Source organism: Canis lupus, chromosome 30, assembly GCF_003254725.2.
Source record: "Canis lupus dingo isolate Sandy chromosome 30, ASM325472v2, whole genome shotgun sequence".
Taxonomy (NCBI): domain Eukaryota; kingdom Metazoa; phylum Chordata; class Mammalia; order Carnivora; family Canidae; genus Canis; species Canis lupus.
In genome coordinates, this window is record NC_064272.1 from 31,788,742 (window position 1) to 31,814,666 (window position 25,925).

General features: G+C 40.8%; 1 protein-coding gene and 1 long non-coding RNA gene across 15 annotated transcripts in view; one reads left to right on the plus strand and one right to left on the minus strand.

Moving 5' to 3' along the window:
- The window catches only part of IQCH (IQ motif containing H), a 214,018-nt gene that overhangs the window by 133,767 nt on the left and 54,326 nt on the right, over positions 1 to 25,925 (plus strand). For 13 of the 14 annotated variants that reach the window (XM_025472384.3, XM_035708685.2, XM_049104104.1 and 10 more), the window contains 2 exons: positions 6,911 to 7,031; positions 11,468 to 11,754. In XM_025472384.3, the coding sequence (XP_025328169.1) occupies positions 6,911 to 7,031; positions 11,468 to 11,754 (408 nt within the window). Of the gene's footprint in view, positions 1 to 6,910; positions 7,032 to 11,467; positions 11,755 to 22,857; positions 24,197 to 25,925 lie in introns of those variants that run through there. The other variant, XM_025472386.3, reaches the window with a different exon arrangement.
- Positions 1 to 25,925, minus strand: part of LOC112675708 (uncharacterized) — an 88,998-nt gene that overhangs the window by 2,389 nt on the left and 60,684 nt on the right. Inside the window, exons 3-4 of the long non-coding RNA XR_004810739.2 lie at positions 18,185 to 18,247; positions 11,492 to 12,910 (exon numbers count right to left, since the gene is read on the minus strand). This is a non-coding gene — a long non-coding RNA (uncharacterized LOC112675708). The remainder of the gene's footprint in view (positions 1 to 11,491; positions 12,911 to 18,184; positions 18,248 to 25,925) is intronic.

A 25,925-nucleotide genomic window follows, 5' to 3' on the forward strand; every position in this document is an offset into this window, starting at 1 on the left:
TGCTGAAGACATTTTCATTTTTCCTTCATCTTCTCAGCATATTTTTGTACTCTAAAGAGGGACTGTTCCTAATGATCTTAATGGAGAGAAAGGAGTGAAAACTTCACTTACCAATTGCAGAATGAGAGTAACCAACACACAGACAATCAGAACGTTTGCTGACTGAAAGCATCCAGCACAGACGTGGGCACACGGTTTGGCCCACCCATTTATATCTGCTTAAAATGTTTGAGCTTCAAGTAACAGAAAATCCGATTCAAAATGGCTTGATTATCTCAGCTAATTGAAAATCCAAGGATTTAGTCTGACTTTGGACAAGGCTTAATCCAGTGTCTCAATACCACTAAGGAGGCAGTGACTCTCCATCTCTCCTCATTGCACATTAATGTCAGCTCCACCCTAAGGCTGGCTGTCTGCAGGGTTGTAAGATGGCTGCCAGTAGCTCCTGGAGCTTGTCTTTGGTCAAGACAATAGGAAGAAAGAACACGGGAGTTGAGGGTGAGTCGCTCTCAATCAACTTGGACACAGCTAAAAATGTGGTAGGGGCAGTTCTTGAAAGGAAGTCTGGGACATCGTTACCCTGAACAAGGGGACAAAGATGTTGGGTGGCCAATAACAGATGTCCACTCTACCATTTTTTTCATTAATTTGACAGCACAGCCTTTGCATCACATATGGATGATCTAATCTGACCCAGAGTGACCATTTATGCCCTCTGATGGTGGTTACAGAAACAGATCCCATTGCACTCTGGCATACTGGTATCAACTGGATTTGAATCCCAGTTTGCTATTTCATGGATGTATGACATGAAATGGAAATGATAATATCTACTCCAAGAGTGGCTTTGGGATAATAAATATAAAAAATCTCTGGCACAGACCTGCCACATGGTAAGCTTTCAGTAAGTGAGAGCTATTATTTTACCTAAAAAAATGACCATAGTGGTAAATGCATCCCATGCACAGCAAAGTAACCTTTCTAAATTTGCCCTCAACCTTCTCTTCTCTCCATCTCTGTGCCACCAACCAATTCACATCCTGAACACCTTTCACAGTGCCCCACACTTTACGCTCTGAAGGAGGCAGCAAGGCTGGTGAAGAAGACTCACTCAGGAGTCAGAGGCAGCAAGAGAGCGCCTACAGTCTCAATGTGTGGGTGTGGGAGTCCCATCCCCTCTTCTGTAACATGCAGCATTTGACTTAGATGGTTCACATGGCCCCTCTCAACACTGACAGTCTTACTTAGTTTTTTAGGTCATTGTCCTGCCCTTCTCACCTTATGCCACCCTCCATTCCTGCATTTAGAGATATCAGAAATTTTTATGAAGCAGAACAATCTAGCTAGGTTCCTTGGTTTCTCTTTTGAACACCACCAATGTGTGATGTGAGAGATTAGAAGTGATTAGCCAAGACATTATTTTCCTTAATCTACCACTGCAGATCTAGCAAAGAAGCTTCTAAAATAAAGTGGATTTTGGTGAGATTGATATTTAGAGCATTCTAATTTGTATTCATTCTTTCCCCTCTCCCACCCTCTCCCCAACACACACACACACACACAGAGAGAGAGAGAGAGAGAGAATTTACCTGGGAAAGTTAACTCTCTGGAGTTTGAAGTAGCTTTAGTCATTGAGGGCAGTATTAAATTGGATATGCTAGCAGCTTCCCCTGAGAGATCACGAATTTCCTTCAGTGATATCTCTCTTCCTTCAAATTTACACTTTCTTGATAGAAAAAAGAGAGTAGGCTGAGAGGCAAGGTCCATGCTTGACAGATAAGACTTTTTAGAATGTCTTGGTCGGGTGGAGGGAGGCCCTGTGCTCTATGCTCTGCAGGTATCTTGGAAACCTTCCAAGGTCATGACTATTGTCAATGCACTCTGGGGGTAAATGTGTGTACTGGAGAAAGTGTGACAAGCCTGTGCAATTGCAAAGATGTTGCCAAAGTTTCTCCTGGATGGGAATTACTCTAGAGCTATCAGCTCCACAAAGTCCAGCAGCTAATGTGTGTTGGCAGAGCCAGTGTAATAATGATGGAAGAAGAATCTGGAATTCTGATTTTTTTTCCAAAAAGTAAAATGAATTTTTCTAACATCCATTTATCACCTATAGGATACATACTTTCCTTTCCACACCCCCAGAGTCGTTAGCTCTAAATGATCTACTCCGTGTGGGTGGTGGGACCTCTGAAACACTGACTGGGCAGTCTACCACCTTGATGTGACTCACCGAAGTGAAACTTTCTAACTACTCACTTTACAAGCTTGTAGGATAGAGAAGATGCCCACCCCCTCACCACTGCTGGCTTATGACAGACATTTTATGTATTGTATATATACCCCCACACACATATACTTCTATATATACACACTTTGGGAGGTGAGGAGGAGGCAAAGAAAGCAAGCTAGCATTCATTCCCACAACCTCTTTTTTTTTTTTCTGTCTTTAGTCCATGTTAAAAATCACCCAGTAACACAATCTCACAACGCCAACAAGCCTCTTCATTCTAGGAGACTCCACCTCCCATTTGTAAAGCAGGGGGCATAGTACTGTGCAGGCCTACCTTGGAGTGTTACTGTAGGGACCAAATGAGCTCATGAATGTGAGCCTACTCTGACAAGGAAAAGTATTTTATGTATAGTTTTTTTTTTTAAAGATTTATTTATTTATTTATTCATGAGAGAGAGAGAGAGAGAGAGAGAGAGAGAGGCAGAGACACAGGCAGAGGGAGAAGCAGGCTCCACGCCGGGAGCCCGACAAGGGACTCAATCCTGGGACTCCAGGACTGCACCCTGGGCCAAAGGCAGGCGCCAAACCGCTGAGCCACCCAGGGATCCCCATGTACACAGTTTTGACCATCCCCATGAGCCTAGGGGTTTGTCTGGTGTGGTTATGTTCGTGGGTGTGTGTGGGCGCCTAGGTGTACCTGAGTTCATTTTGAAGGGAATAAACCTGGATCACAGCAGATATTCCTTTACCAGCATCTGCCCTTAAAGGTTTGGTACTTGTGTCTGACCTATGCAAAGTGATAATCATTAGAGAACAGAAACCGCCCCTCTGAAACTGAGAACTGGCATCAGACATCGGATGGCCCTCCGTGGCTATTGAGCCATGCTGCACCCATGAAAAGGGTGCTTTTAGGGGCGCCTGGGTGGATCAGTGGTTAAGCATCTGCCTTTGGCTCAGGACGTGATCCCGGGGTCCTGGGATCATGTCCCACATCAGGCTCCCAAAGGGAGCCTGCTTCTCCCTCTGCCTATGTCTCTGCCTCTCTCCCTCTGAGTCTCTCATGAATAAATAAATTCTTAAAAAAAAGAAAAGAAAAGAAGAGGGTGCTTTTAAGCTGTCTCGCCACTGCTCCGACAGAGTCCTCTGCACCTGGCTCTGAGCTCTGGCCTCATCCACCGGCGCCCAGATAGTATGCAAGTTCTCAGCAGAAACTATGCTGTTGGGGGATGTTTGTGGGAATGGGGGAGACAAAACAGGGCTCTTATATGGAATGTTGGTTTGCTGCCTTTTCTTGATTATATGAGCTGCATGCCCTGCAGGGTTTGTATGATTCGGTTGTTTGGTAGGGGGACAATTCTCTTTTCACTGGTACTAAGACCATTCTTAGTATACCCATCTTTGCAATTTCCCAACAGATGTTTTCAAAATAAATTAATGGAATAGTTAATACCCACCCCGTTACTCCAGCTCATATCTTTTTCTTAGAGAGTTAATCACGGCCCTAAGCTGCCTCCATGTGCCCCAGCATCCTCTAGTGAACATCACCCCACCAGTGCCTTCAGCTGTGTACTTCTCATGACGGGACACGATTCATCCTCCAGATTCCTGCAGCAGACTTTCCTCTAGGAAATTTACCCTCTTGCTGTGGCTTTGTGCACACCATAAATGCTGCGGATCAGCAGAATGGCTGGCTGTGGAAGCAGAGGCAGTGACGGCAGCTTGGCACAGTGTCCAGATGCCTCACACAAGCCTCAGCCCTACAAGTTAATTATTGGCCCTCACATAGCATGTTGCATCTGAGGTGACACTTCATAAATGTCACCTCATTTATCTTCCCAAAGCCTCTCAGAAGCAGGGAATCCCATAATATCCACCCAGAAAGAATTGGTGGTTCTTAAGTGGTCATCCCCCTAGGTGGTTCCTAGGCAGCAAGGAGGGAGGCCTGTTGAGAGGTTTCATGTTTTCCCTTATTCTGTAACCAGCTGTTCAGGGCTGGGTCCATGTTTACTACCGCTATGATTCATTCCACATTGAGTGTTCCCTGTACAGAGCACTGGGCCAAATGACCTCAAAGCCACTGGCTATGCCATTGGGGACCCCCACTGAGCTGGAGAGCACAGAGAAAGTATACCCAACTGATGACAGAGAAGGCTTCCTGGGGGAGGTGTGACCTGGAGTAACTTAGCATGAGGAGGAGGCAGCCAGGGGAGGAAGTAGAGGAGAGGAGACTGAACCAGGGGAGTTTGGGGCAAGGCTGGGAGCTGGAGAGGAGAGAGGTGAGGCTACAGTAGGAATCACAGGACAAGTCACAGAGGCCCCTCTTCACGTGTTGTCTGGGGAGAATCAATGATTCTCAAGTTGATGTAGATCTAGTATCAAGATTTATGTAGCAAAACTTCCACCTATTCCTTCAGTGACTCTGCTCCATCTCTACCTCCCTAAAAACACATAGACACTCTTTTCCATAGTTTAGCTACTTAAAAGGAAGGCCTGACATTTTGTCATTTGTCCTCCAATTGCTTCTATTGTGATACATACATATAACAAAAAAATTAATGTCTTAAACATTTTTTAAGTGTACAGTCCAATAATGGCAAATATGTTCATAATGCTGGGCAGCCATCACCACCATCCATCTCCCTAACTCTTTTCATCTTGCAAAACTGGATCTCTGTACCCATGCAACACCAACTCCCCATTCCCCCCACCCAGTCCTGGATAGCCACCATTATTCTCTCTGTCTCTGTGATTTTGCTACTCCACCTATTTGTAATTTATTGATCTATGCGTGAGCAAATGAATAAATGAATTCTTTCTCTTTGGACTGTCTTAATGTAAATAGCCACATGGCAGATCACTGCGCAGATGTTTTAACATTTTTCAGAAGCAGGGCAGGAAAGGCCCTTTAATCACAGTAGAACAGAAAAGAAGTCTCCCCTGTCCTGAGGGAGGGCTTGGCGTGTGAGGCTTCCTCCCTTGACACTGGGCTTTCCTGAGCAAGGTGGGAATCAACAGCCATGCTTCAGCATCCCAGCTTTGCAGCACCTCATGAATCACAAACAATTGGTCTTCTTCGATAGAGTAGAATGCTTTTAACTGAAACAAGTATGAAACAAAAAGAAGGTGGGTTTGGAGGACAGTGTTCCAAGAGGGAGCAACGAGGAGGTCCAGATTGTTGGAACTGCACATTGTGTATGCTTATGATTGAGATGCAGGGCTATGGGGACCTGAGGCAATGTCCAGTAAAGAGCAAAGGAGTAGAGGGTGCAGGGCATGAAAGGCAAAAGGCCCCCTGCAATTGACAGCAATTTCCCTGTCTCCACCTTCCCAGGCAAAGGCTCATAGCCTAAGCCAGCTTCCCCAATCCTTCTGAACAGACCTCCAGCCCCTGCACAATGATTTTCTGGATATTTCAGAAATTATTCAGATTATTTGGACCTGCCTAGAGTATGCTCTCAGATATTTGTCTTCTATTATAGATTTTCAGAGGGCACTGGACCCAGAATGAAAGATATCCTGAGGAGCTGGGGGTGGGGGGTAGGGGTGGGTAGGACCGTTACTTTGTTAATGTCAGGGAAGTTGGAAATAAATGAGTATACAGGTTATTTCTAAGATTCCTTTCAACCCCACTCACCAAAGCAATGGATTCTTTTCCAATTCTTTCAAATCACTGAGCACTCACACATAGACCCAGAAGGCCCCCACAACCCAAAGAAAGCTGGAGTTTTTCTTGTCAGCATCCCGAATTTTGAATATGAATACTGCCCATCAAATGGTTTTATATCTAATGCCCTGCCTTACTTCTGCCAGAAATAAAATCTAAAGAGGTGGCTTCTATTTGAAAATTTTTAGAGAGTCAACTAAGACTATCCAAATAAAAAATAAACAATGGCCCTGGCAACCCCAGGCTTTTTATATCAAAAAGTCAGGCATTTTATTCTTTAGGGGATTTCCAGCTGTTTTCATTTTGACAAGGGGCTCTGTGTTTTTGGGTTGTTTGATGATGGTAAGGGGTCTTGTCTCAGGTCTAGTCAGATGAGGCTCTCACTAGTAGGGAATGCCAGCCCCTCTCCGAACCTCACTCTTCCAATCTGCTCCCACCTATAATCCCACCTTTACAGCATTAGCCTGAAGTTACAGGCTTTGATCTTATGGCTGTAGAATGTGAAGGGCCCTCAAAAGGGGGAAAGGTACAGCTTAAAGAGTTGGAGGTGCCAGAGAAAGACTCTTTCAACTCCATAATTTCCCCCAGGGTCAGCCCTGTTAGGGTCATAGAATAAAAAACGTTCGGCTCTAAAGGATCTTGGGGCAAGGTAGTTAACCCCCCATCTTACATAAAGGGAAACTGAGCCCCAGAGTGGAGAGGCCCATTGCCCAAGGACACTCAGCTGGTCAGCTGCACTGGGTCTGCAGCCGAATTTCCTGATGTCCAGACAGAAGGCTGCCCTTCAGAAACAATAGGCACAACTCGCTGCAATATTTAGGGGCCAAATTACTTTGAAATATGAAAACTGAAATGCCTAGAAGATTAGAGAAAAATTTCAAAATGGCTTTCTGACTCTGGGTAAACAGTAACCACATTTTTTTTGCCTGTTGGAGGCCTGGTTTTTAATCACTCCACAAGCAGTTTTCATTTCTGTAGTAAAATTGCTTGTGGTTCTATTTAATTTGTTTCTGCAGGAGCCAGCTTTGGTGAAGATCTCCGAGGAGCTGGCGGGCATTTTAGCACAGCACGCACAGCCAGTCAATGAGAAACGGTTCCCGACGTGGAGGAAATTCCTCCAAACATTTCTCAGTCAAGGTAAATAAGACTGTAAAGTTTCTACTGAGGATTGGTCTACACAACCTTGAATTCCAGTTTTGGGTCAACCTTGTGCCGATTTAAATACCTTGTGTCTGTTGTGTTGGTTTACAAAAGTGCTCCTACAAGCAGACTTTTCTTCCTCTTTAAAACTTTGCCTAAATATTTATCTTGCTCTCAGCCTCTTACATAAATAGGAACTGAGCACACCAAGCATGGCAGACATAGCTCAAGATTTAGCCCTGTAATTGCACCTCAGCCTTCCCCTGATGGGTGGGCTTTGGCATCGGATGACCTGGTTATGGAACTCATCCTTGACCTTGAACAAGGCTCTAAAACTCTCTTTACCTACTTTACAGGGTTCCTGGAAGGATTCAATGCAATACAGATGTGAACATTTCTACCACGCAGCCTCAAAATAAGTCTTTAGTACATGTTAGTTTCCCCTTCCCTTTTGTGAGATAGCAGAAATGGTGTCACCTCCAGTTCTGAAGGCAGAACTTATTTTTTTATATAATCATAAGAATTATTTTTATTATAAAAGGATGTGTTCCGTAGTATAGGAGTAAATAGTGGAACAGAAGAATGTCCAGAAATAGAGCCATGTTTACATGAGAATTTTTTCCTTTCTTTTTCTTTAAATTCAATTAACTAACATATAATGTCTTATTGGTTTCAGAGGTAGAGGACAGTGCTTCATCAGTCTTATATAACACCCAGTGCGCTCATTACATCATGTGCCCTCATTAATGTCCATCACTCAATAGCAACCCTCAGCAACCATTTGTTTCCTATGATTAAGAGTCTCTTATGATTTGTCTCCCTCTCTGATTTCACCTTGTTTTATTTTTTCCTCTTCCCCTATGACCCTCTGTTTTGTTTCTTAAATTCCACATATGAGTGAGATCATATATAATCATCTTTCTCTGATTCACTTATTTCGCTTAGCATAATACCCTCTAGTTTCATCCAGGTTGTTGCAAATGGCAAGATCGTATTCTTTTTGATTCTTTTTGATTCTTTATCCATTCATCTGGGCCCTTTCCATAGTTTGGCTATTATGGACATTGCTGCTATAAACATTGGGGTGCAGGTGCTCCTTCAGATCAGTATATTTGTATCATTGGGGTAAATCCCTAGTAAGTGCAATTTCTGGTCTTAGGGTAGCTGTATTTTCAACTTTTTGAGGAGCCTCCATACTGTTTTCCAGAGTGGCTGCACCAGCTCTGAAGACAGAATTTCTAAGTAAGGATCCTTCTCTGTCCTTTCATCCTCCTAATTCACCCTTATTCTCCAAGGATGCAAGGAGGTCTGTGGATAAGGGGATGAATGGAGTGAATGATGCTTGTCCCAAGTTGCAGAAGTCCCTGTGGGAGTGCCACATGGCTATGCAAGGCCCTTCACTCTTAGGAGGTTATGACATCGGGCAAATATTGTTACTGGCCTACCCACATAAATGACACAAGACCGCTAGTATAACAGGCCACAGAAGATATCTTTACTCTCTATTCTCCACTATCAGGTGATAATAAAAGTTATTATATTAACATATAATAATATCATACTAATGTGACATCAGGTAAGAGCAATAGCAACCACATAACACTGGTAGCAGCACAGTAGAGATAGCATAATGAGCACCATAGAGTGTGTATTATGTGCCAGACACTATTCTAGGCATATGTCTGTTCATTTATTTGATCCCCCTAGCAATCCTTTCCGGTGGGTACCATTATCACCCTTATTTTACAGAATGGGAAACGGAGGTACAAAAGTAACTTGCCCCAAATCACCCCCATGAACACATAGCAGAGCCAATAAGAGGCTACCTCTGTGTTGTTCCAGGAGTCTTGGTGGGATCCAGCAGGTATATTTATCAAGGAACACATCCTGGCTCCGTGTATGAGAGAGCAACAGAAAGGACAGATGTGGCTTGTTGGAATGCACCGGGTGGGCAATGTGGAGTGGGAGGGAACACCCTGTTAAAGGATTATTCAAGCTAGGGATTGGATGGTCAGCCATCTAACAAACATGATATAAAGGGGTTCTTCACTGGTGCAGAGAGAAAGGGAGATGATGCATGACCACCAATGCGTTCTCAAATCTAAACTTCTGTGATTCTACAAATTTTCACATGCATCCACTGATAGAAAAGTAAAACCAAAAGAGTCAACCTCATATGCATAAATGGGAGAAAATAAGATACCTACAATAAAAATGGTCAAGAATAAGGGATTATTTTTAAGTTAGGAGGGGAAGACCATGAAGATCTCCAGGTGCATCCAGTATAGGACTTAGGAGTTTCTGAATCTTCCAAACCGTCCTTTGCAAACTGTCCTCTCATCTAGTTATTGTCATGGGAGCTTTGTAGCTTGGAAAGGAGTTTCCCAGCCAGTTTCTCACCTGAGCTGTGTAACCACAAGGTTTGGCTGTGCCATGACCTCCTATTCATCTCTACCCATTCTCCCTTTCTTCCAGCCATGTTGTAAATACAGTAACTATTTATGGTAAGCAGAATAAGCTTTATTAAGCCAATTTTTTAGATGGGGAAATGGGCTCAAAGCTAGGCAGTCACTAGGGCAAAACTACACAACCAATATTTGTTGAGTGGGAACACAGTGAGACCCTATAATTTTAACACGTCTCAAAAATCCCATTCTAGGAAGTCATGTGTTTCCAAATCTCTGCCCGGCTCTGAGCCCAGTGCATACAGCAGGCCCTGCATAAATGTTCACTGACCAAGCCAGGCTGTCACCCCAGGTTTCCTGATTCTTAGGCCACATCTCACCACCTTCCACTCTTGCCTGTTTCATTTCCCTTCTGATCTTTCAAGTGCTCTTATGGCCACAAAATGTGCTACAGATTCAGTTTCTACATTGTCACAGGACTATTATCAGAGGCAATATATTTTTTAAAAAGAGGAATTAATTGCTTTGAAAGGGAAAAAGCTAACAGTGAAAAAGCCATGGTCATAATGCTGAGAAGACAGTACAAATAAGCTACTTTGAAGTAAAAAGAAAAAAAAGAAAGAAAGAAAAAACCTCAAGTAATCTTCTAAGTATAAAGAATAATGTGTTTCCACTGAGGCACTATCTTTCAAAATATAGGTGACAGATAAAGCCACAAATTTAATTCACTCAGGGAGATGTAGAGAGTATTTGTGTTTGTTTTGTGGATTTTGTTGTTTTGTTGCATTTACCTTGCTAATTCCCCCAACAACTTGTATTTAGGTACAGCAGACACTAGTAGGCCTCATTTAAAGAAAAGCACATCTCATACTAACTAAACAGATAAATCAGTTTTCCTTCCAAAACTCAGTTTTCCTTAGGGCCAGCTCCAAACAAACTTATACACATTTAAGTAAAGTGCCTTTTGCATAAAGTAACAGATGGCCGCCTCTGAGAAGTGCTAAAATCTCAGGATCTAACCATATATGCTGTTCAAAGCCTATGGGCAGAGGTCACCTCCTAGCAAATTTATAAAATATGCACCAAGTTTATCTTAATACTCTTGGGCTCCAGAGGCCATTCTGTCTAGGGAACACTTCATTATTTTTACTTTTAAGTTATTGTATCTTATTCTTTATAAATAATACTTAAAAAATTGTCTATAAGAGGTAGATATACAGTAAGATTTATGTTAGGCCTCACAGAAAAAAAAAAATCAGAGCCATGTAAGTTTTGTGGATGTCACTAAGCTAACTCACAAAATTAGCCAGGGCTCCTATTGTTGCCATGGCTAAACATTAGGTTCACCTCTGTGATTTCTGTTATTCAGAGCAAAAGGTATATAAAGTATGATAAATTATAAAGCTCTCATTATCAGGAAGGATCCTGCCTCAAGAATGACAGCATCTCCTGCGCTCTACATTTTTAAAAAATACTTGACAACTGCTGTTGCGTAGGAGTCCTTTGATATAATAGTGTGTGTTCTCTTCTTCCTGATAAAAGTCCTAACTTGTTGAAACTTCAAAAAGCAATGAAGTTGAACAGAAAGAGCACCTGTCATCAAGGTATAAATACGGGCTCTGGGCAGTTAATTCCCCCTGAGGGATTTGCCCATAGTCCTTAGGTCCATTGTTTATGTTATCAATAGGCATAGACTTGATGATCTTTGGTGTCTTTATGGTGAATGAAAACTGGCATTCATTGAGTCCTAGTATATGCCAAGTACTGGGATAAATACTATAGATACAGTATCTCTAAGATTAACAACAATCTGGTGAGGTAGGTTTTATTATGCCCATTTTATAGATTATGAAAAAGGAAGTTTGGAGCATTGAAACTACTTGCCCCAAAGTCTCACAAGACATGGCAGATGCAGGATCTGAGCCCAAGTCCATCTGCCAAAGCCTGGGCTTTTTCCTCGTGTGCTAAGTGGACACAATCCACATGAACATGCCTTTTCACCTATTCCATGCTTTCCCCCCACCCCAGGAGGCACAATGGAAGCATACCCACCTGTAGAAAGTGTCACCAACCTGACGGTGGACATGCTGATAGAACCCAATGGAGAAATCAGAGTGCTGTCAACGGGGGACCAGCTTCATGCAGAAGGCCCCTTCATCTCTTCTGGTACCACCATGCCTCAGACTTCGGTGGATCCCCAAGTTCTCACCTCTTTGTGCCTCAAAATCGGAAATGCTTGTAAAATGAGAAATGTGGTTGGTTACTTTTCTGTAGACCTGGTGACATTTATTGATCCAAGCACCATGGGACAGCAGGTAAGTTGATGCCATGTGAAATACTAAAATATGTAAAAACTCCATATCGCCTGCCCCTGTACAACAGGGAGTATCGGGGAGTCACTCAGACTCAGGGCTCCTCAGATGAGCTGACTGTAAATTCAGCATGTATGGGATCTGTGCCCAGGGTCTTCTGGTTCCGGTACTGCTACAGCTTCAATGACCACAGCTCATCCTGCGTAGCTCTGTCAATGGGGCCTCAGTTCTGCCCATTAGTGTTCTGTCTTTGTCTTATCATGAGCCTATTTTATGCCATCCAGGGATTGAACTTGTCTAAATCTTGTGCTTAAATCACTAGAAAGGAGTTAAGAGAGTCTTTGCTTCCATTCCTTAACAGTAGTTCACCAACAGCTTAGGTTGTCAATTTTTTTCTTCTAAAAAACATATTGGGACATATTAAAGGCCTAGATAATAATATAATGAACATCATGTGCCCTCACTCAGCTTAAGAAATAAAACAATGTCGATACCACCTCCAATCGTGCACACTCCTTGCCAAGCCTCCTAACGTGGCCCTTCTTCCTCCTAGAAGCAACTTCCATCTTTCATTTGGGGATCTGATTTCCTTTCCACATCTTCACGCTTGGACAGCGTATGGATGAACTCATAAATGATCGCTTCATTTTGTATGTTTTAAAACTTTTTATAGACCATAACATACCATATATTATCATCATTGTACAACATGCTTTTATTTATTCGATACTTCCTCTGGAAGATTCCTCACATGCACACATGTGGCTCTGACTTAGAATGATCTAGATAACTTTAGCCTTTTTTGCTTCACTTCTCACCATCCCCGCCAAAATTACAATGTTTGGATTCAGTACTGCTTCACAGGACTCAGTTTTAAAGACATTCAGTTCCACCTCTGTAAGTGCTGGGTGACCAGACCTCTATCTACAGGGTGAAATGGCCTCCGCCCTGGCTCTCCTGATATCCTCTGGCCATCCAATGTTGTAAATATACTCTAGTCATTCTATATTCATTATTCTCAGTTTTATGATTCTCCATTTCAGTCAGATGATGGTTTCAAAGTGAGAGTTTATGTTTTGGGCAGCTTTCAGCTTGCTCAATTATCATTTTCCATTTGCCTTCCTGGGACCTCCATGGGTGTGGCATTCCTTTCTCAGGCCTGCACATTGAGAGAGAAAGGACAAACTGAAGGGCATCCAGAAATCTACCTTGGAGACACAAGGCTCTCTGGTGAAAGAGCTGGATGCCAGAAAGCCAGAGAGGCTTCCCTCTCCAAACATTTATGATGAGAAAGGAGGATTAAATCTGTGATCCCTAGGGCAGTAGGAGGTTGGAACTATGGGACTGCTGACTTGTGGTTTCTATTTATTCAAGTTTGGCATGGGGAAAATTGCATGGCAGTGAGACAGATCCTCAAACATAGAGCTGGTCCTGTTTCTGGGCTTACTACCCTCTGGGCTTCAGGGATTAAGGAACCACACTTACCTTGGCTAGTCCCATGTGCCCTGCTGGCCTTTTCTCACCCAACTCCTCCCCTCTTTTTTGCTCTTCCAACCACACTGGCCTTTCTCAGTCCCCCTTACTCATCATGCTACCTCCTGCCACAGGGCCTTTACATGTGCTGCCCCTCTGCCTAAAATGCTCTCGCCTCTTCTTTTTCACCTAGTTAACCCCCTTCCTATCAATAGGCATAGACTTGATGATCTTTGGTGTCTTTATGGTGAATGAAAACTGGCATTCATTGAGTCCTAGTATATGCCAAGTACTGGGATAAATACTATAGATACAGTATCTCTAAGATTAACAACAATCTGGTGAGGTAGGTTTTATTATGCCCATTTTATAGATTATGAAAAAGGAAGTTTGGAGCATTGAAACTACTTGCCCCAAAGTCTCACAAGACATGGCAGATGCAGGATCTGAGCCCAAGTCCATCTGCCAAAGCCTGGGCTTTTTCCTCGTGTGGACACGAGGAAAGTGACACAATCCACGTGAACATGCCTTTTCACCTATTCCATGCTTTCCCCCCACCCCAGGAGGCACAATGGAAGCATACCCACCTGTAGAAAGTGTCACCAACCTGACGGTGGACATGCTGATAGAACCCAATGGAGAAATCAGAGTGCTGTCAACGGGGGACCAGCTTCATGCAGAAGGCCCCTTCATCTCTTCTTCTTCTCTTAGTACTGTCATTGCTACTGGAGTGTCAGTGCTACTGTTCATTGCTGTCCATGAACAGCTCAGAAGTATATGCATTATATAGTTAACCCCCTTCCTATCCATTATATTTCAGCTCGAGCCACACTTTCTTAGGGAAGCCATTCCTGACCTCTCTGACAAAGTTTAGTTTCCCTGTTTTGAGTTCTTATATCACCAAGTACCTCTCCTTCCCATAACGTTAGCTTAGTTACAATTTTAAACTTATTTATATGATCATCTGATTACAGCTACCTCCCTCTATAGACTGTAAGCTCCCTGAGGAGATGTACGATGTCTCCTTTTGCTCCCCACTCAATTATCAGCACTATTCTGGCCCAAAGTAGGTGTTAGTAAATATGTGTTGAAAGAAAGAAGGAACAAACGAATGAATGAAAGGAGGTATTCTAGCAAATACTAGATGTAGTGCCAAGACTTTTAGAGAATGAATTCAAGAATCAGTTAATGGATGAGATAAATAAATATTAACCCATGATTCTGGGATGTTATCATATTATGACCTCTCCTTGTCCTTTCCTGTTAATACTTGAGTATATGGTCATTTGTGTTACAATTTTCAATTGGACAATATTGAAGGAGGTGCTCAGCATTTTTACATTGGCCAGGAAAGTAGATTAGCTCTGTGTGTGTGTGTGTGTGTGTATAGTAAAATATAAAATATACACAAATATATTCAAATGAGATATAATTATACATATATAATAAAAGAATAAATAAATATATATTAAACTCCTATTTATAATAAGTGTAATATAATATAATGAAAATTTCTTTTTGCAAAATCACTGGCATACTCCAGCCATTTTGTAAGTTATATCACTTTGAAAAACACTTTTTTTTAAGCTTTTTTTTTAAAGACTTTTTAAATTTATTATGAGAGACACAGAGAGAGAGAGAGGCAGAGACATAGGCAGAGAGAGAAGCAGGCTCCATGCAGGGAGCCCGATGTGGGACTTGATCCCGGGACTCCAGGATCACTCCCTGGACCGAAAGCAGATGCTCAACTGCTGAGGCATCCCTCGAAAAACCCTTAAATTTCTTTTCTAGTTGGCATGCACTGTGGTAAAAATGAAGACACTGGCATATTATCATCTCATTTTTGCCAGTCTAATAGGGGGGAAATGTTATCTTGTTTTCCTCAGTATTTCTTTGATTTTTAGTGATGATGCATCTCCTCATGTTTGTTGGCTCTTTATGTATTTTGTCTTACTTGTCTTATCATATCTTTTTTCCCACTTAAATTGGACTATAATACAAAATGTTGATTTGTGGAAGCTCTTTGTACATAAGCAACTCTTATCCTTTGGTTGTTATACAAGTTACAAATATGTTCTTCTAGATTATCATTTGTGGCTTTTCTTTCTTTTTTCCAGCCATGTTTCTCCACTGTAAAAATCATTATTATTTTCATTTGTCATTGATTAATAATATTTTATAGAAAGGTGTCCCAAAAGTACACCAATATGTTATACCTCATCAGATTTCCACCCCTGAAACTCAGCAACCATTGCCAACTTTCTCCTGAGTCCACCATTACTGTGATAGTGGTAACTTTCTATTTCTATTATGCTTTCTACATTTAGTAGTTGGCAATCAACTGCAGGCAAGAGTTTTTCCTTCTCCATCTTTCATTTATGTATTTATACATATATGTATTTATACCAGTTTGAATGTGTGAGTTTCTATTTTCTTCAGTTGTATTTTGATGCTCAAATTGTCCCAGATTTGACTACTGGGAGAACTTCAGGGTGACTATTGTGTCCTTTTGACATGTCTCCATTATTCTTTGAGCACTGTCTTACTTTCTATCACAAAGATATTCCAGGTTCACCTTCCATGGACCTAGGATCAACCCAAGAGCCTTGGTTCCTTTTAGTGGAACATGGTATTAAGATCTGGGCTCTTAGTACTGTCATTGCTACTGGAGTGTCAGTGCTACTGTTCATTGCTGTCCATGAACAGCTCAGAAGTATATGCATTATATATGTACCATACACATACACACAAATGAATGCATCTATAAATATGTATCTATTAGTGTGTATATTTTAAAACTATCCATTTCTGCCAACATCTCTAATGTCAATCTGACACTTCAGGATTCTTCCTAGACTTCCCCTTTCCACACTTAAAAATAAGTACTTTCTCCAACTATAAGGAACCTGAGTTTCTTTATCCTCAATATATTTGCTTCTTTGCTCAATGTATTTGTTTGTTCAATGTACCAACCCTCCCAACCAATCCTGCTGTCTTCTTCACTTGCCACAGCTGTGTCCCACCCCTACACCTCCTGTATTTGGATACAGAACCCTGTCATTTGTGTTTTATTTGTAATGCTCTTTGTCATACTCAAGTTTCAAATAGTTGAAGCTAGTTCTTTTTCTAAATTACTATATTAAACTTAACACTTTCTCTTATCCTCAGTTTTCTCAGCTATGGAGTAAGTATATTAGCTTATTTGACTTCTGAGAAAACTTCCCATTCAAATATTATGTATTTCAATAATATTTTCATGGTACTTACTTTTGTATCATGTACTTTAAAAAAATATCACAAGGAGATGATCACAAGGTTTAAGTATTCATATGTCCATCAGAACATTATTAAGGACAACAAAAATTTTCAAATAGCCTAAATTCCAATAATAGAGAATTTGTTAAGCCAACTATGATAGAGCAATAGAATTGAATTCTATGAAAACAGTAAAACTCAAGCTTTTGAATAATATTTAATGGAAGCTATTGATAGAATAGATGAAAGTGGGGGAGCAACTGGATGGTGCCATTGGTTAAGCATTTGACTTTTGGTTTCAGCTCAGGTCATGATCTCAGGAGTGAGATCAGGCCCAGGTCAGGCTCTGCACTCAGTGCAGAGTCACTTGAGATTCTCTCTCCCTCTTCCTTTGCCCCTCCTGTTCGTGCTCTCTCTCAAATAAATAAATAAATTTTTTAAAATTTTTATTTATTTATGATAGTCACAGAGAGAGAGAGAGGCAGAGACACAGGCAGAGGGAGAAGCAGGCTCCATGCACCAGGAGCCCGACGTGGGATTCGATCCTGGGTCTCCAGGATCGCGCCCTGGGCCAAAGGCAGGCGCCAAACCGCTGCGCCACCCAGGGATCCCAAATAAATATTTTTAAAAAAAGAATAGTTGGAAGGGTAAAATGTAGATTAGAAAACAATATATGCAACATGATAACCATTTTATAAAAGGAAAAAATACATATATAAAGAGCAAGAAGAACCTAAAGAAATACGCTAAGAAGTTACAAGTCGTTATTTCTGGATTGGAGGATTGAGGATGTAGTAGGCAGAGTAATAGCCCACAAAGATGTCCATGTCCTAAGTCCTGAAGTTTGTGAATGTTACCATATGCAGTAACATATGATTACCTAAGGATATATACATATGTGATTACCTAAGGATCTTGAGAAGGGAAGATCAGCCTGGATTATACAAGTGGCTCATGTAATCACAAGGGTTCTGCTCGGTTTGAGAACAGAGGAAGAGAAAGTGAGCCAGGGAATGCAAAGAGCCTCTAGAAGATGGACAAGGCAAGGAAAGAAATGCTCCTCTAGGACCTCCGGGAGGAACAAAGCCCCTGACCCCATGATTTTAGCCCAGTGAGATTTCTGACTTCTGACCCTTTAAGTGACTAAATTTATGGCAACTTATTATAGCAGCAATAGAAAACTAGTACAGAGTGATTTCTATTTTATTCTTTGGGCTTTCTGTACTTGCATATTCAAAAGTAAGCACTATTATATATATAATCAGAAAAAATACATGAATAATGATAATCACAAATTTGTATAGAATGTAATAGCTTACAAACACTTTCAGGAGATATAACCTCACATACACATATGTCCTACAATAGACATGGGAGGCAGAGTTGACCACATCCATCTCACATTTTTGCTCTCTGGTCCCAGCTGAGTCCCCATAACTTACCATGAGGAGCATGGGGAAGCAAGGGGGATTGGGAGCCAAAAAAAGAAAGATAAAATCACCAAGGACAAGCCCACAGTTGTGAATCAACTCCAGATAAGAATGTGGAAAATCCTGTTCAGTCTTAAGGAGATGAGAGTGAGGTTCTAAGGTAGTAGAATGGAGGAAAAATTTTAGAAATATAGCATTTAAATATTGGGAAACTCTTAAGCAAATCACGCCCGTTATGAATGTATGATCTGTGGAGAAACCCCTGTAGTTTTTACCTGCTGATGCTGTCTGTCTTGTTGGAGAATAAATTTTAGATGTTTTTTTTCTTCCCCCATCCCCTAAATAAATAAATAAATAAATAAATAAATAAATAAATAAATAAAATATTGGGAAACATCACAGAGTCATTAGAAATAAAATGAAAAGAGCCAGTAAATAAGTCACAGGGATGTAAAGTATAGAATAGGGAATACAGTCAATAACATTATAATAGGGATCCCTGGGTGGCGCAGAGGTTTAGCGCCTGCCTTTGGCCCAGGGCACTCCAGCGATCCTGGAGACCCGGGATCAAATCCCACGTCAGGCTCCCGGTGCATGGAGCCTGCTTCTCCCTCTGCCTCTCTCTCTCTCTCTCTCTCTCTCTCTGTGTGTGTGACTATCATAAATAAATAAAAATTTAAAAAAATAACATTATAATAACTTTGTGTAGTGACAGATGGTAGTCTTATCATGGTGAGCATTTAGGAATGTATATAAAAGTCAAATCACTATGTTGTACACTGTAAACTAATATAGTATCATATGTCAACTATATTTCAATTTTTAAAAAGATTTTATTTATTTATTTGAGAGAGCGAGAGAGCATAAGCAGGGGGAGCAGCAGAGGGAAAGGGAGAAGCAGGCTCCCCACTGAGTAGGGAATACAATGCAGGGCTCTATCTCAGAACCTTAGGGTCATGACCTGAGCTGAAGGCAGATGCTTAACTGACTGAGCCACTCAAGCGTCTCTGTACTTCAATTTTCTAAAAAAAAAGGAAAAGGGCCAGTCCCTGGGAAATGGAGGTAGTAGGAACATAATACAAAACCACTCCTGCCAGTGGATTTATGTTCAAGATTCCAGGACACTAGGAATGGGTAAATTCCAGGCTTTCTGAGACTCAATGCAGAATATACAGAGCTACAAGGTAGCCACGTTGGAGATCTGGCCTTCCCACATGAGGATAAGAGGAGGGGCTCTGTGCCATATTACCATGGAGGGATCCAACCCTTAAACAAAGAGCAGAAACTATTACCCTAACAGGTCCTGGAGTCAGGGCCTTTGATGGGCAATATCCACTGGGTTCCAGGAGGGGCATGAAACACCTACCAAAGGCTTCAAATTGAAGACATATGAACATGTTCATTAAACAAATACTTTCCAGGGGGTTTCTCTGGCCCTGTGCTAACGGCTGAGGGAATAGACCTGTTCTCTGTCATGAGGAAGCTCATTTCACATCAATCACCCAATTTCATCTGATACACACACACATAATTGTTTTTTACTCTTACTGTTTCCTAAGCATAAATATTACTTCTGTGAGGTTTGTAAATCCTCCAGAAAATGCACTGGATCTTGCATTTTTTACCTCTTCCTAATGTCTAACACAATGATAGTCATGTGATAGCCAGGTGATTGACATACTCTTGGAGCTTCTAGAATATCCAGATCTGTCACTTAGTCACTTCTGGGAAATTCTAAAATAAAGAACTAGTATTTATCGAGTATCTATTGTGTACAAGTCATTTTGGTAGGTGCTAGAGAGGCTGCAAAGATGCAAAAGAAGTGGAGGCCTGTCCTTACGGAGTTCACAATCTAGTTGGGGAGACAGACTTGAAAAATGAATTACAAGTAAAAACATAAATGACAATAACATAGAACAATAAAAGAGACATCAAAAAGGTAATGTCAGTTTAACTGCCTTCTGTTTGGAGCAATCAAGAAAGGTTTGTACAGAGTAGGTGGGATTCGAGCTGAAAGATAATTAAGATTTGAAGAAGGTAAGAAAGAGTGCATTCCAAGTGGGAAAGATACTGTGAAGGCTGGTGGTAGAAAAGCACAAACACATATGGGTAAAAGTAAGGATCTAAGTTTTACAAACATTGTATCTGACTTGCCTGTTATAAATATGCATTTATATATCACTTTCAAGTTCCTTTTCTTTATAGAAAGTCCCTAAACAGATAGATTGGCAAAGATGCTTTCTGTTGGAATTTCCAGATAAAACACTTTGCTTTTAGATAATTGTGACCTTTTTTAAAGAGAAAGGAAATCCAATGTTTAAGAAAAGAGTCTAGATGAAAAATGGCCTCAGGCAACTAGTCATGGCCCTTCCCAGATACAAAAGGTAACTACAGAAGGAAGTGGGACTTACCCCAAGTATAAATTGTGAGGAAAGACAAAAATGGAGACTCTGATGTCTATCAGAGAATATCCCACACATTCTGAAAACTGTCCCTAAGAGTGTCTAATACAAATATATCAGCACAGAAGAGAAAAAAAAAGGATAGGAAAATATTTTCATCAAGATGAGTAATGGGTCCTGGCCCCAATCTGTCCATTAGCCAGTTGTGATACTTTAGACAACTCACTGGACCTCTCCGAGCCTTATTTTTTCATTGACAAATGGTGAATTCCTGCCCTCCTTCCCACAGGATGTTCTGAGAGGCTGAGCTGATATAAGGTGCTCTTATTAAATCAAACAGCATAATCACATGTAAAACTGTCACCCGAGCCCTCAGCAGGTTCTCAAACTGTGAGTGGAATCTGAATGGAATTAGCATTATTTTTAAAACTCAGTGAGCATTATCATCATCTCAAAGTGATATATAAGCATCAAAAATGAATATATTTATTTCAGAGAGCAGAAAAACCAAAGTCTACAGAAATATCATAATTCCTTCTTATTCATTGCTGTATACCCAGCACCTAGCACCAAGTCTAGCATATACTAGCTCCACAATAAATATTTATTAAATGAATGAATGAATACTTCTCTCTGAGTCCCCCTCTAGTACTCTCATTTGCAAGATCTCCCTATCTCTGTTTTCAAGATATATAAGGTATTCACCAAGGGACCTCAATGAGATTTACTTTTTCTCTTTAGGGAAGGTATTTTATTTATATATAAGAAGGTTAACAGTTTATTTCTAAATTAAAATTTAATAGCCCTTTGGAATAAACAGCAGTGCCTATTATTCAGTGTTTTTTAATGCTATAATAGGCACACTGTTAATCACAACTTAATACCTAGGAAAGGGAAAATAGATCCCAAAGGGTTTTGAAGCATTAAAGTAAAAGACTTGTCCCTTTAAAAGGTCTTCATCTTCATGTCAATGACAGAGACCTGTAATATACAAGTAATAATAATAATGATGGTGATGATGATGGTTTCTACAATAAGCACAAAAGCAATGAGGACAGTAAATTTTACATTAAAAATTACAATTCCGTTTCTTAACACTGATGGTGTGGGTAAACCAGTGGCCAATTTTGCTATATATAACATTATCATATGTGACTGTCCTTAAATGTTGGGTTAACCCCCTTATACTAAAAGACTGAACCCGGGTAGCTCAGCGGTTTAGCGCCGCCTTCAGCCCAAGGTGTGATCCTGGAGACCCAGAATCAAGTCCCCCGTCAGGCTCCCTGAATTGAGCCTGCTTCTCCCTCTGCCTATGTCTCTGCCTCTCTCTCTCTCTCTCTCTGTGTGTGTGTGTGTGTGTCTGTAATGAATAAATAAATAAAATCTTAAAAAAAAAAAAAGATTGAACCCAAGCCTAAACATCAGGTCTTGGGTAGAACTTTGGTTGGTCTACGTATAATAGACTCAGCTCCTCTGTTTATGTCCAGTCGTCTCACCCAGGACTTTGGATGTCCACTCTCATGGCGATGCTTGCTTCCTTTCAAATGAAACCCAAACACTTCCCTCCAGACTCTGAGGTCTTTAGCTTTAATCGCCAGAAACATTGCCAGAGCAGGGCAAATCTGGGCATTGACACTGCATCCTGCACCTCTCAGGAGGTACCACATTTCTGCAGGACTCAGGAGGGCAGCAGGTAATGGCAAAAGTCCTGCTAGTGCTAAGAAAGACCATAAATTCTCTACATACAAAAAATAAAAATTCTCTACATACATGTATTTAACTGCTTGTCCACCAGCATCACAAAACTAAAGCTGAGTGGTCCTTTCCTAACTTTCAGCTGTCACCTATGGTCAGGACTTTTCCTGTGGTAAATTTTCCCTTTTGAAGTTGTCCTTAACATTCTTTTTAACTTAATTTTGCCTGTACAATAATGTTGGGTTGATGAAGTACAACGTTATTTGCTCTTGGCCTTAACCTATTTCTTAAAATGCCCCTGAATCTTCATGTGGCACTAATTGCTTTTCTCATTGATCATGTCCAAAGTACTCTCCAAGACAAGCAAGCTGAACTGCTTGGTGACATCCACGTTCAATAAATGCATTCTCATCCTGCCTTCTACATGCACGCTTCATTCCTACAACCTGCTCTTCCTTTCTTTTCTGTTTACAACTTTCCTTCATTCAAAATGTTTCAAACCCAACTTCTCATGGAAACCCACCTTAACTAACCCCCCTTCAACTGTCACTTCATTCTCTAACCTTTCAGAGCACAGGTATAGTATTGAAGGCCAGTGTAATTATTAATAATAATATTAACTATTTATTGAATTTTTGTCATGCACCAGACACTCTGTTATATATTTTGCATGCAGTATTCCTAATCCTCACACCCTGAGAAGTGGGTATTATTATCATCCCAAATTTACAGATGAGGAAACTGAGGCTAGAGTGACACAAACAAGGTCACACAGCTAAGAAGTGGCAAATCCAGGATTCAAATCATGACTTAGCTGGCTGACGAACCTGTGCTCTTTTTTCTCATGGCAGATGCTCACTGTGGTACTGCACTGGATTGATGGTGACTTTCTTTGTAAGTCTCTCCCCCTCCTCAACCACCATCACCAAAGAAAATGTATGTTTCTCTTGTATATCCTCAATATGCTTGTTGAATTGAGTTGAACAGCTTAAAGCCAGAAAACACATCTCCTATTTTTTTAAATATATTCCATCCTTGTGCTCTGCACATAAGGTAATCATTAAATGTTAATGACTAAGCGAAATGGAATAAAATCAGTGTTGTGGTAGCCATTTTTAAGCTTTAAGAGTTTAAATGAGCAAGCCCATACACAGCACCACAGCTGGGAGTGCCATATTGCCATTAAGCCAGAAGGTGGATTCGTGGGATGGGAACATTTGAAAACAGACACCACAGGAATGGCTAAGTCAGTTTTCCAAACCACTTTCTACAAGTAGCTACTGCTTCTCCTCCCATAATAATTTCACAATGATTAGCCTGCTAGGTGAGAAATCTCAGGCAAAAACCTGAGTATCAGAAAAGTTTAGAATGACCACTAAGTATTGGGCCAAAGGTGGACATGATGTGACCACAGGTAGAGTCATTCCAATCCAGCCAGTCAAAATGTAAGAGAACTGCCATCTAAATTTCTATTACAGGCTTTATCTTTCAGGGTAAATGGCTTTGTTCTTCTCATGAGATTCATGAAATGCAATCTCACATTCCAACACATATGGATATCAAAATGTGTATTTGGTGAGGAATAGTGTCTTATGCTACCAATTTCTGCTTCCCTTTGCTTTCTTTGCTCATAGCACAAAATTTCCTACTTTTTGCCAAAACCTTACTATGTAGCTTTTTAACTTAATTAAATATATAGGCAATTACTGACACCATCTGTCTTCATAGAAAAAGAACAAGAAGTGACACAAAAGACTGGGATTCTGAAGGGAATATTTAGCAAACAAAATCTTCTAGTTCCACTATAGTGATATTTCTCTTTAGAAGCCCTTATGTTATTTTAAATCTTTCATGTTTCTTAGAAATAATGAATTTGAACTATACTTAAAATGCGGCGGCTTTGGTATGATTTTTTAAAAAGAAAATATCAAGTAATCCATTGCTTTTTCAGTAAAACAAAAACTTAAGCATGCCGTTGAACATCTGTTACCAGTACAGTCTAACACAGCACTTAAAATCCTTTAAAATCCCTGAAAACCTTTATAAAGTTACATGAATCTTTTGCATAAATAGAACTGTTTTAACAGTATGTATATTCCTTTAAACATATATTTTGCTTTCTTAAACATAAGATTCATTGTGTTGCCTATTGTTCCAAGCTCCTATAAGTAAATAAATGGAATGCCTTCACATCTTGGTGGAGTGGGTCTTCCCTTATCATGCCACATTCCTTTTTTTTATAATAAATTTATTTTTTATTGGTGTTCAATTTACCAACATATAGAATAACACCCAGTGCTCATCCAGTCAAGTGCCCCCCTCAGTGCCCGTCACCCATTAACCCCCACCCCCCGCCCTCCTCCCCTTCCACCACCCCTAGTTCGTTTTCCAGAGTTAGGAGTCTTTATGTTCTGTCTCCCTTTCTGATATTTCCCACACATTTCTTCTCCCTTCCCTTATATTCCCTTTCACTATTATTTATATTCCCCAAATGAATGAGAACATATAATGTTTGTCCTTCTCCGATTGACTTACTTCACTCAGCATAATACCCTCCATTTCCATCCATGTTGAAGCAAATGGTGGGTTGTTTCTAATGGCTGAGTAATATTCCATTGTATACATAGACCACATCTTCTTTATCCACTCATCTTTCGATGGACACCGAGGCTCCTTCCACAGTTTGGCTATTGTGGACATTGCTGCTAGAAACATCAGGGTGCAGGTGTCCCGGCGTTTCATTGCATCTGTATCTTTGCCACATTCCTTGCCCAGACAAATAAGTACCTACTTATTTGTGTCTGGCTTTTTAACCTTTCTCTATGTCTCTCCACAAATGTCTTAATGTGTAAAGGATATCAAACCAACTTATTGAACCTTGATCAGGCTAAGCTAGGAACTAATACAAAATACAAGTCCAAACAAAATAACAAAATTCAAACCCCACAGGGAGAGCAAATAGGAAATACAAAAGAATTCCAGAGAAGAGGTATATTTGGGCTCCAGGAAGAACATGGGAATGGCAGTTACCACATAGGACAACCATGTTCTCCTACAGCAATTCTCTGAACCAGAAGAGCAGGTTTTTGAGCTCCATGGGGCAGCAGCTGAGTGCCCCTATATAAATAGAAGGGTGCAGGACAGGGGCGCCTGGGTGGCTCAGGGGTTGAGCATCTGCCTTTGGCTCAGGTCATGATCCCAGAGTCCTGGGATTGAGTCCCACCTCAAACTCCCCGCAGGGAGCCTGCTTCTCCCTCTGCCTATGTCTCTGCCTCTCTCTGTGTGTCTCTCATGAATAAATAAAATCTTTTTTAAAAAATTTTAAAAAGAAGGGTGCAGGACAAGAGGACATCACTAAAGAGACTCAACATAAAGAGGCACTTTTCAAAACAATACCTATAAAACTTCTACTCATATTAAAGACTTAAGGTATACCAAAGAATACACTATCTCAGATTTGGGGAAGCAGGGATATCAAAGCATATATTTTGTATTTTTTGCTCACTTACTGATGAGGGAAATATGAAGAAATGGATTCTACAATTGTTTTCTACAAATTTCTTGAAGATTGTGTAGCACACCAATCAAATATAACTAGAGCCAAGTTACAAATGTACACTTATCTGCCAGGAGCCATCTAGTGCATTCTCTTGAGCATAAGCTATATATTAAGAAACAGAGCACTGAATTTTAGAAGAAGAGATGGGGAGAAGGAGGGAAGAAAGAAAGAGGAAGGAAAGAAAGACCTCCCTTAATGCTGTTTTTTTTTTTAAGACTTTATTTATTCATTCATGAGAGACACAGAGAAAGAGAGAGACAGAGACAGAGGCAGAGGGAGAAGCAGGCTCCATGTAGGGAGCCCGATGTGGGACTCGATCCCAGAACCCTGGGACCATGATGTGAGCCAAAGACAGAAGCT